Source organism: Notolabrus celidotus, unplaced genomic scaffold (assembly GCF_009762535.1).
Source record: "Notolabrus celidotus isolate fNotCel1 unplaced genomic scaffold, fNotCel1.pri scaffold_376_arrow_ctg1, whole genome shotgun sequence".
NCBI lineage: Eukaryota > Metazoa > Chordata > Actinopteri > Labriformes > Labridae > Notolabrus > Notolabrus celidotus.
In genome coordinates, this window is record NW_023260200.1 from 18,397 (window position 1) to 30,940 (window position 12,544).

Genomic DNA, 12,544 nt, shown 5'->3' on the forward strand with positions numbered 1-12,544 from the left:
CGCCATCTAAAGTTGAACTATCTCACAGACTTTGCTCTATTTGTTGAAAAAGTGTTTGTATTTTAATATTGTGAAATAATAAGTGATAAAGAATACATAGAGGAACTTGTCTGTGCTTCTCCTTTCTGTGAAAAAGCTGCTGTATCAGGCCTGCGACTCTCCTCCTGTCCTTCAGATTGTTTATTCAACACCCAGACTCTTTGTTTCACTTCTTCCTCTCTTTAAAGGGAAACTTTGGGTTTTATAAGTGGGGTTGTACAATATTATATTCATGAGTAAGCTCACTTCATGCAGTAACAGTCAGCACAGCTCCTGTTTGGAGATGCTGGCAGGAGAAGCACAGAAGCTCAACTATTCACCTTTAAGGACAAAGAGACACATATAACCGCCACCTGAAGTTAAACTAGCTCGCAGACTTTCCACCAAAGTGTCAGCATTTGAATATTGTAACAGAATAAAACTATAAACTATATAGAGGAACTTGTCTGTGCTTCTCCTTGCCGTGAGAAAGCTGTTGTATTGGGCATCGCTTGACATGAAATGCTGCCTTTGACTCTCCTCTGGTCCTTCAGATTATTTGTTCAACACCCATACTCTTTGTTTAATGTCCTCCTCTCTTCAAAGGGAAACTTTGTTTTTCTTAAATGTTGTTTATCATACAGTAACGTTCAGCACAGCTCCTGACAGGAGAAGCTGGTGGGAGAAGCACAGAAGCTCAACTATTCACCTTTGAGGACATAAAGACACATATAACCGCCACCTGAAGTTAAACTAGCTCGCAGACTTTGCACCTTGCAGTGTTACTATTTGAATATTGTAACAGAATAAAACTATAAACTACATAGAGAAACCTGTCTGTGCTTCTCCTTGCCGTGAGAAAGCCGTTGTATCAGACGGTTTTAGCACTTAGAAGTTCCTCCTCCTGCAGCATGGTCCATGATCTCTGAGTCAACTTAAGTTTTGCTGAGTGAACTGATAGTTACTCTGTGTGTTTGGTACTAAAAAAAACAACTCTTAGGAACACGAACTGTCCCTTTAAAAAGTCCTACTTATCTGAAAAAATGAAAATGAAGCGATTGCATGTTTTGGAGTAGTTTCTTCGTCCTGGTCATCACTTGATAAATCTACGGTGTGATTGATTCTGCTGCAGCCTCTTCAGTCAGAGATAAAGTCCTCTGATTAAACCTTTAAAAACATGTGCAGCATCAAAAAGAAGGAGAAGCTCAGTTTATTTCTTTATTAATCTTATATACAGACATTTACATCAATCATTGCTAAAGTTATTGAAGATAGTTACGGTGATTCCTGATATCTACGACAGTGTAACACAGATACTGTAAATTATTAAGACTCTGTCCAGTTGAAGCTCCAGTCTGAGAGTAAATGAAGAACAGTAGATATATATATATATTAAAGAGAAAGAAGAAGCAGGGTCGTCAGTTTGACACACAAACACTCAGCGTCAGTCCTCCTGCGTTTACTACAAACACTACAAACACAATAAACATGTCTCCCACTTCTTTCCTTTGTCTTCACAGAGCTTTGTTTCCACATGAGATGATCCTGTAAATATTTCACTGACTCCACCCCCACCCTGCGGACACAGAGAGCCCCGCCTCTCTTCACGACACGCCCTGCTTGGATTCAGCGCGGCGTGCAGCTCGGTTTCTCTGACATCACTAAATAAAAAGAGACTTCAAGGAGAGGACGCCGCACCGTCCGGGGCCGAACATCTCACGCTGTGAAGCCTCGTGGTTCTGGTTTTATTCATCAGCACGACTTCATGATGAACTGAAGAACCCTCTCAGGTGAAGGTGCGTTAAATAAGGACACCTCACTGAGAGGGAGGAGCTTAATGCTGCTTGTTCACCTCAGTCTGCTCTCACGTTAAAGGAATACTTAGCGGTGAACCTCAGGTTGGGCAGGAGGGTGAAAGTGTGCTTACAGTCCAAAGTCAGACATCGAATACAGTTAGCCTAGCTTAGCACAAAGTATGGACGCAAAGGGAAAGAGCTAGCCTGGTTTATTTACTTATTTATTTTGGCATCATTTCTTTTCCCGCCTTTTCAACCGACCAATCAGAGCCTTGTTGGCTTGTTTGTGATTATAAGACATAAGCTGACCTAACCTAAGTTGTATCATTGTTTAGCTGCACCGTGCAGATATCAGCCTCATGCTAACGCCCAAGCTAACCAAAAAATACGTCTTGGAAATGACGTTTTCACTCGTCCAATCAGTGAAAAGCTTTGTTTTTAATGTGACGTTTGTTTCAGCAACGTAAACATACGTAAAACATGACACAAGTATTACGGTAAGATGTCTAAAGCGAGTGTAAAGTAACAACAGTGACATCTAGTGGTGGAATTGTGAACTACAACATATGATATAGCTGGGCTCTGGTGTCTTGCAGATAAAGTTATCTCTGCTTGTGGAAACTGAAGCTACAGATTAAGGACATCTTACATTTTGAATTGATGTTGCCGACACAGAACAAGGTAAATAGGTGTCGTCATTTTTGAGATTTATAGGAAGTTAATGCATGAATTCCTCGACACTGACTGCTAACTTTCTGACGGTGTTTTTGCAGGATTTTTGTTACGAAGCTCTCAGCTGAGAAAAAAGAGGCATGAGCAAATCCTAACTCTTCGTTCATCGACACGATTTCTGTCTTCAGGAAACGAGGAAAGGAGCGTCATGAAGGCGACGGCATCGACAGACGTAGCTCAGTTCATCTGGATTGAAGCGCAGCTCCTGCAGAGAGAGCTGTGAAACACACTAACGCATCACATCTGCCTTTAAGTCCAGATAACTTGGACGTCACTTGGTGGATGCGGCCGATGTAGAAAGTAGGGATGGGAACTGATAAGAATTTAGATTCTCATTGGATGAGGGAATGAAATAATACAAATGGGTTTGTTTGTTTGTGTTTGTTTGTTTGTTTGGAGTGTTTTGGTGTTTAGAGTTGAGAGTCTTTATCATCTCCCTACAGAAAACAAGGGAACAATGATCCATAACTACACCGGTTAAAACAACATGCAACTCTGATCGCTCTAGATTTCACCTGAGGAGATAACTATGCAGTAAATGAACCTACCAAAGCTCAGAGGCATCTACAGTGGCAACAGGGTGTAAACCCTGAACCACAGACCTGGTCACTGCTCCATGAACTCATTTCTCCTGGCCTCTGTCAGTCTAGTCTTCCCTGCCTCGATGAAAGGGGTTCATAGAGATGCGTGAAAGCTACCCGCTGCAGCCTCTGAGCCGGTGTGAGAGCCAACCCTCTGAGCTAGCATGACTCTGACAGTCATCGTCATCTAAAGTTGGATTTCAGGAGCTGGAGAGAACTCATGTGGTGAAAGGAGGGGAACAGGGAGCTAACATAAACACAACAGAGGACCTGGAGGAGTTTATCGTTACCTTGGACATTAAGAGCAGGCGACGCCGTGACGTTAGCTCCGCCCCTTCTTTTACCTGGATGAGACTCACCTTCGCTAAGTAGCGTATCAAACACGTTACATTTCCACAGATGAATTGCATGCTGGGAGGACAAATGTTTCTGCATATTGGAAGTATCCCCCCCTTTGAAGAAATGAAAGCTTTGCAAGTGTTGCAACTCGCCCCGGTCTCATCTTTTCACGTATAGCCGAACTCTGGAGTGCTTCTGCCTCGACGCCATGTTGGAAAAGTTCTAAACCAAAATACACTTCCAATAAGTGGAATCGTTAGGCACGCAAACAAACGATTCCCAGGAATCGAATCACTTGGAACCGGTTTTCGGTTCCCTTCTCTAGTAGAAACCCACGCCAACGCCGGATGAGACCGTGCGACTAAACCTAGAGTTCAAATCTCCACATGACTCCTCTTCATTTCTCAGCTGACAGCAGGGGGCGCCACACTTTCTAAATGTAAGTACATCTTAAATTGTTTCAGGTGTTCGTAGAATCAAAGAGCCAGGCTTGTAGTTTCCCTCTGCTTACAGTGTTTATGCTAAGCTAGGCTAACCTCCTGACTCCTGCCATGAGACTGATCAGTGTTTGTTATTCTGCAGTATTTTCCTGACTTGGTTTGGACTGATGATGTAAGTTTGTCTCTTTTTATACAAAGACAACGTTTATTGCTCGTGGACTATCAGGCGGTGTTATTCGTGTGTTTTGGTAGCAGGGGTTTTTTGCACACGTTGTTTGCTCCACTTCTCGTCCCGGACTACAGGAGGGCGTTCAGAGAGCTGCAGCTGAGTCCTGATTATTACTGTGAAGGGTTAATGGATCCGTTTAAGTGGACGGGCTGAGCGACTGGAAGCTGTTTGTTACCTCAGGGTGGATTAACAAGGTCGTGTGCAGTCAATGCGAGAGTGGCGAGGTGAGGTGATCTTATTGTCTCCTCCTCTTCATCATCGTCGTCTTCCTCCTCCTCACAGCCTCAGGTTCAGGATCATCATCAGACCGGCTAGCAGCACCGAGGACGAACATACTGAACCAGAGCTTTTTGTAACTTCCTGCTTCTGGAATATTTTCCCAATCACGTCTATCTCTGCTTTTCTCGCAGGCTGTCTCTTCTCCTCCTCCTCCTTCACCTCCTCCACCACCTCTTCCTCCTCTTCCTCTTCCTCTTCCTCCTCCGTCTTTATGTCCACCTCCTCATGTGGTCCCGGCGTCGTCGGGGGGGTTCTCGGGGGCACTGTGCCCGGGGCGGGGGTGATCTCGATCTCGATCTCTTCCTGGACTTCTTCAGAGTCGTCTGCGGCGTCGGTGTTCATGCGGGGGGGATCGGGTGTGGTTGTGGCTGCGGGTGACGGAGCAGTCGTGGTCGGAGGCGGGACGTAAGCGTCAGTAGTCGCAGGAGGAGGAAGGACCGCCTCCTCTTCCTTCAGCTCCTGGTCGGGCAGGAGGAAGGGCTCTGTAGTCATGGGAATATCTGTCACGTCTTCTTCTTCTTCTTCCTCATCTACGTCTTCATCCATATCCTCCACCGTGTCATCAACTGGAAGACAAATCAAAACAAGTCATTGATTAACGTCTCAAACTTTTAAAACTTCATCTCTAAAATCTGGAACTATAGGAGAGAGACTTCAGGACCGATAGCAGCGTCCGTCTGGCCCGCTTTCTTCCCTTTTCAGAAGTTACATCAGAGAGCTGAGATAACAAACTCTTCACACATCACTGAGTCAGCTCCATCATGATCACACTTTGAAGTCATCTCAGACTAACATCAAGTTTACACTTTATCTATCAGTGAACTGTTCAAACTTGAAATTGACTCGTACGTCATGTGACAGCTGATCAGTGCGATGATGGAGGTCAGTGAAGCAAAGCCAAACAAAGAGGCTCTGTGACGGCAAAGTAGAGCTCCAACAAATGTCCAAATATTCATCCTTCATCAGTGTTTGGGTCAGACCTCCTTAAATCAAGCTTAACTACGTGGTAGAGTTGATGCTGTCTGCTGCTCGGTTCATAGCTGAGCTTCTCTGGCCAAGCTGTGGGTAAGACTCTCACTACTGACCTCAAATGACCCCACGACGACATGATAAATACAGATAACATCTGTTTGAAGATATTCAGTTTCTCTGATGAAACAAAGGAGAAGTGAAAACGATGTTTCAGTTCACCCAGAGACAGTCTGTGTTTCACTTGATTCAGAATTCAGGATCAGTCATCGTCAAACTCATGTGCATGCTAGTGTAGAACACCTCACCTGAAGTCATGCTGCATTAAAACAACAACAGGACGTGATAGTGAAGGTGACTTTAGGAGGGATTTGTAGACCTCCATTTTCAGCATGATGGAGGGAGTGTAGTTTAAAAGAATGGCGGCGTAGCTGAACGTCTGAATCTGAATGTTTTCATTGTCAGAATAAAATCAGTCATTGGAGGAGTGAAAGAAGAAGTCTCACCACAGAGGTTGTTTTCACACTTCTGGAGGTTTTCAGGACACCTGGAGCACCAGTCACCTTCCACATACGGCCTCTCGCCTTCATAGTTCCCCCTGGAAACACACACACACACACACACACACACACACACACACACACACACACACACACACACACACACACACACACACAGTTAGTGCAGAATATAAACCACATAAACTCTCATATTTACTTCATTGAATCTCTTATTTTTGCAGTAAAACAGCTCACACTGAACATGACCCTGATTTTAATATATGAGGAGTGAAATGATGACAACTGTCCACAAGGGGGAGCTGTTGTCCTGCAGTCCTGACACTGCTCTTCTCAGCTCTGGAATTAATGGCCGTGGAAATAAGTAATAGGTGAAACTAAACAGGTGTTTATATTATACTGTCAGTGGTAGTCATGTTGAAACACTGTTAGAGAGACAATCACTATCACCTCTCTCTCTTACTCCCCTCTATCTGTCTTTCCAGACCCAACTCAGTCGAGGCATGATGGCTGTCTAACATGAGTCTGGTCCTGCTGGAGGTTTCTGCCTGTTAAAGGAAGATTGTCCTCTCCACTGTAACTTGCTAAATACTGCGAGGTGTAATGCTCATGATGGATTAAGGTGGGGTCAGACTGAGTCTTACCCTGTCTTGGTGTTGGGTCTCTGTTCATAATTTGACATAGTGTGGTCTAGACCTCCTATGTTTGTAAAAGCGTCTTGAGATAACGTTTGTTGTGATTTGGCGCGATACAAATAAAGATTGATTGATTGATTGACAAACACTGGTAGTAGAAATAGTAGGAGGAGACATGATATATGCTATACGTGTCTGTGGTATAAGTCAGGGGTTCCAAAAGACTCACACCCCCCCCCTGTCCCTCAGAGTGATTTAATGTGTCTTCATTTAGCTGGTCTGCAGAAAGTGACCCTCCCTATATGAGCATGTGTCTGTGTTTCCTGTGTGTTCTGAATGAACCTGCTGCTACTGATGCTTTAGATCATTAACTGTTCACTAACTCTAAACTCAGGAGTCATCTGGAAACAAAGAAAGCAAGAAAACTCATTACACTTTATATTTTATAGGTTTCATTTCTAATTTAGCTTCTATGTTTGTTGATATTTATTACTATGATGGTAAAATGCACAATTTTTAGATAACTTAAAAAAAAACATTCTGGAAGACATCTCCCGACCCCTCATTAGTTCCAATTTTTTATATAATTTAAGCTTGCATTTTAAAAATATATATATTATTTAACTAATCCTATTATTGCTATTTTTAGTACTTTTATTTATTTTAAACTTTAAGCTTGAACTTTTATACTTTATTAAATATTGATTTTACATTTTTTAAACTATTTTTCTTTGGTGTTTAATTACAAACATGTTATTACAATTGGTCTGTACTGTTAAATCCATTTCTGTATTATGTTTAGTCTTTATTTTTATTAGCATTATTTATTTATTTATGTTTTTATTATTTTTTTAAATTGCCCCCAGGGGACAAATTTAGTCTTTTGAATTTTTTTAATCCTTTTCTTTTTTCTGTTTAGTCTTTACTTATTTATTTATTTATTTATTTATTTATTTATTTACTTATTTATTTATTTATTTATTTATTTATTTATTTATTTATTTATTTATTTATTTATTTATTTATTTATGTATTTATTTATTTATGTATTTATTTATTTATTTATTTATTTATTTATTTATTTATTTATTTATGTATTTATTTAAATTGCCCCTAGGGGATAAATTGAGTTTTTTTTATTTGAATTTATATATTTTATTGTCATTTTCTGTGAATCCCTTTGAACTGCTTGTGATTTGTATGAAAGGTGCTGCGTGTTTAAATAAAGCTTGATTGATTGAAGGTTCAGGAGTCATAGTAGCAGTAGAGGAGTTATTATAATATATCAGCATCACTTCTCTCTCGTTTGAGCATCATCATCATCAGACAGGTAATGGTCATGTGCACATCCTCCTGCTAGTATTCATGCTGCATAGACGTCTGCAGCAGGCACAGTATAAAGTGACAGTGAGAGGAGAGTGATGGTTGCAGCTCCTCTACATGTTAAAGCCTCAGTGTCTGAAACACAGCAGCTGTACTCATACTGACGCCGGGTAGTAGTTGCAGACGAGGAAGTACGCCATCCCCCAGTTCAGACCCTCCATGTCATTACAGACATGCATCGCACATCCCACTCTGTGTGTGTCCGCCCACACCATCTGAAACACACACACACACAGGGTTAGATAGAGTGTGTAGATACACGTGTGTGTGTGTGTGTAAGTACTTGTGTGTCCATGTGATTATCTGACCTGCGTGTAGTGCCCACACATCTTGTCTTCGTCACAGCTGTTGTTGTTGAAGTCGTAGTTCAGGTGCTCTGCAGGAATCAGAAACATGGCCGCTCGTTATCTTACACACAGATATGAGAGAGTGTGAAGTGTTAATTATCTTACACACAGATATGAGAGTGTAAAGAGTTAATTATCTTACACACAGATATGAGAGAGTGTAAAGAGTTAATTATCTTACACACAGATATGAGAGAGTAAAGTGTTAATTATCTTACACACAGATATGAGAGTGTAAAGAGTTAATTATCATACACACAGATATGAGAGTGTAAAGAGTTAATTATCTTACACACAGATATGAGAGAGTGTAAAGTGTTAATTATCTTACACACAGATATGAGAGAGTGTAAAGTGTTAATTATCTTACACACAGATATGAGAGTGTAAAGTGTTAATCATCTTACACACAGATATGAGAGAGTGTAAAGTGTTAATTATCTTACACACAGATATGAGAGAGTGTAAAGTGTTAATTATCTTACACACAGATATGAGAGAGTGTAAAGTGTTAATTATCATACACACAGATATGAGAGTGTAAAGTGTTAATTATCTTACACACAGATATGAGAGTGTAAAGTGTTAATTATCTTACACACAGATATGAGAGAGTGTAAAGTGTTAATTATCTTACACACAGATATGAGAGTGTAAAGTGTTAATTATCTTACACACAGATATGAGAGTGTAAAGTGTTAATTATCTTACACACAGATATGAGAGTGTAAAGTGTTAATTATCTTACACACAGATATGAGAGTGTAAAGAGTTAATTATCTTACACACAGATATGAGAGTGTAAAGTGTTAATTATCTTACACACAGATATGAGAGAGTGTAAAGTGTTAATTATCTTACACACAGATATGAGAGTGTAAAGTGTTAATTATCTTACACACAGATATGAGAGTGTAAAGTGTTAATTATCTTACACACAGATATGAGAGTGTAAAGTGTTAATTATCTTACACACAGATATGAGAGAGTAAAGAGTTAATTATCTTACACACAGATATGAGAGAGTGTAAAGAGTTAATTATCTTACACACAGATATGAGAGAGTAAAGAGTTAATTATCTTACACACAGATATGAGTGTGTAAAGTGTTAATTATCTTACACACAGATATGAGAGTGTAAAGTGTTAATTATCTTACACACAGATATGAGAGTGTAAAGAGTTAATTATCTTACACACAGATATGAGTGTGTAAAGTGTTAATTATCTTACACACAGATATGAGAGTGTAAAGAGTTAATTATCTTACACACAGATATGAGTGTGTAAAGTGTTAATTATCTTACACACAGATATGAGTGTGTAAAGTGTTAATTATCTTACACACAGATATGAGAGTGTAAAGAGTTAATTATCTTACACACAGATATGAGAGAGTGTAAAGAGTTAATTATCTTACACACAGATATGAGAGAGTAAAGAGTTAATTATCTTACACACAGATATGAGTGTGTAAAGTGTTAATTATCTTACACACAGATATGAGAGTGTAAAGTGTTAATTATCTTACACACAGATATGAGAGTGTAAAGTGTTAATTATCTTACACACAGATATGAGAGAGTGTAAAGTGTTAATTATCTTACACACAGATATGAGAGAGTGTAAAGTGTTAATTATCTTACACACAGATATGAGAGTGTAAAGTGTTAATTATCTTACACACAGATATGAGAGAGTGTAAAGAGTTAATTATCTTACACACAGATATGAGAGAGTAAAGTGTTAATTATCTTACACACAGATATGAGAGTGTAAAGTGTTAATTATCTTACACACAGATATGAGAGTGTAGTGTTAATTATCTTACACACAGATATGAGAGAGTGTAAAGTGTTAATTATCATACACACAGATATGAGAGAGTGTAAAGTGTTAATTATCTTACACACAGATATGAGAGTGTAAAGTGTTAATTATCTTACACACAGATATGAGAGAGTGTAAAGAGTTAATTATCTTACACACAGATATGAGAGAGTAAAGTGTTAATTATCTTACACACAGATATGAGAGTGTAAAGTGTTAATTATCTTACACACAGATATGAGAGTGTAGTGTTAATTATCTTACACACAGATATGAGAGTGTAAAGTGTTAATTATCATACACACAGATATGAGAGAGTAAAGAGTTAATTATCTTACACACAGATATGAGAGTGTAAAGAGTTAATTATCATACACACAGATATGAGAGAGTAAAGTGTTAATTATCTTACACACAGATATGAGAGAGTGTAAAGAGTTAATTATCAATACTGACAAATACAAAAAGATAACTGTCTTTATGAAACAAAGCATAACACTCTCTAAAACCTGCAGAGTGACGTCGTGTTCAGAGAGGACGTCATGTCTCTGTTGAGTTTGATGTTTGTTGATGTTTGTTTGTTTTGGTCAGCTGGTGTCACCATAGAAACATCACTAAACTGGATGTAACTGGATGCTGTTAGCTCAGGTTATTACTCCACATGATGTGGTGACTCATGTAAAGGATGGATTTGGCGCGAGGCGGCTGAATCTGATCGGATTTGTATTATTTCACTGTTTTTGGCACCTTGCAGTCAGAACAGTTTAAACACACACCTCTTACATGACACCAGCTTTTTATGATGTTCCTCCTTCCAGGATTAATAATGAGGGCGGGGACTTTAGGAGGAGAACTTGAACAAAGTGAAATGCAGGAGGAGATTTTATTTGGTGATGAAACAGACTGAAATCATCCTGATGATCTCTCTGCTGAAGACTTTTAAAATGAAGAAGACTTTTTGTCACTAAAGCTCCTTATGTATGTATGCATGGGATGAAACGTTCCACTTTGTCCACAGGGAGACAAAGTGAACTCTTATGAACACACGTACCCAAAAACCATTCCTCCAGAGCTTCTCTGTGGTCCAGAGGTTTGTTCCCAGCGTACAGGTTCTCTCCGGTCTCCTCCAGATCGGGGTTGTGGTTCCAGACACATTTAGCAGCATAGCCTTCTGCGATCACCTTCAGGCTGGGATCCCATTTCTGCAGAGAAGGAGTGAGAGTCATATTTATCACTCTTCAAGAATCTCTGCTGTGGAAAACATAAAGAGCTGCAGAGACTGAAACCATGGTTTGTTCCAGGCTGTAAGCATGTTCAGCTCCAGAGCTCAGAGAACACGTCTGTAAGCATGTTCAGCTCCAGAGCTCAGAGAACACGTCTGTAAACATGTTCAGCTCCAGAGCTCAGAGAACACGTCTGTAAGCATGTTCAGAGCTCAGAGAACACGTCTGTAAACATGTTCAGAGCTCAGAGAACACGTCTGTAAACATGTTCAGAGCTCAGAGAACACGTCTGTAAGCATGTTCAGAGCTCAGAGAACACGTCTGTAAGCATGTTCAGAGCTCAGAGAACACGTCTGTAAGCATGTTCAGAGCTCAGAGAACACGTCTGTAAACATGTTCAGAGCTCAGAGAACACGTCTGTAAACATGTTCAGAGCTCAGAGAACACGTCTGTAAACATGTTCAGAGCTCAGAGAACACGTCTGTAAGCATGTTCAGAGCTCAGAGAACACGTCTGTAAACATGTTCAGAGCTCAGAGAACACGTCTGTAAACATGTTCAGAGCTCAGAGAACACGTCTGTAAACATGTTCAGAGCTCAGAGAACACGTCTGTAAGCATGTTCAGAGCTCAGAGAACACGTCTGTAAACATGTTCAGAGCTCAGAGAACACGTCTGTAAACATGTTCAGAGCTCAGAGAACACGTCTGTAAACATGTTCAGAGCTCAGAGAACACGTCTGTAAGCATGTTCAGAGCTCAGAGAACACGTCTGTAAGCATGTTCAGAGCTCAGAGAACACGTCTGTAAGCATGTTCAGAGCTCAGAGAACACGTCTGTAGACATGTTCAGAGCTCAGAGAACACGTCTGTAGACATGTTCAGAGCTCAGAGAATGGTGTGTTTACATCTGCTCAGTGCTGTTAGCTTTAAAGTGCATGTTTACAAGGAAACCTGTTCTTCATCATTACACCACTGAAGACAGATATCACACTTCATCGTTCTTCATTCAGTTATCAGGCCCCTCTCCTTTGGAATCATCTACCAGTCAGGGTCCGGGAGGCAGACACCCTCTCTACTTTTAAGAGTAGGCTTCAAACTTTCCTTTTTGATGAAGCTTATAGTTAGAGCTGGATCAGGCTTGGACCAGGTCTTAGTTATGCTGCTATAGGCTTAGACTGACACACTGGGATCCTGTCTTTCCCTCTCTCTCCTCTCTCTGCCTGTCT

At 40.3% G+C, this 12,544-nt stretch overlaps 1 protein-coding gene across 1 annotated transcript; it reads right to left on the reverse strand.

Annotated features, from left to right (window-relative positions):
• Positions 1-1,212: 1,212 nt before the first annotated feature.
• On the reverse strand, positions 1,213-11,346 carry LOC117809723 (peptidase inhibitor 16-like). The gene is made up of 5 exons (XM_034679191.1): positions 11,148-11,346; positions 8,228-8,295; positions 8,025-8,134; positions 5,890-5,981; positions 1,213-4,980 (listed from the first exon to the last, which is right to left on the reverse strand). The coding sequence occupies exons 1-5, from the start codon at positions 11,320-11,322 to the stop codon at positions 4,412-4,414; spliced, it is 1,014 nt and encodes a 337-aa protein (XP_034535082.1). The 5' UTR covers positions 11,323-11,346; the 3' UTR covers positions 1,213-4,411.
• Between the last annotated feature and the right edge of the window lie 1,198 nt (positions 11,347-12,544).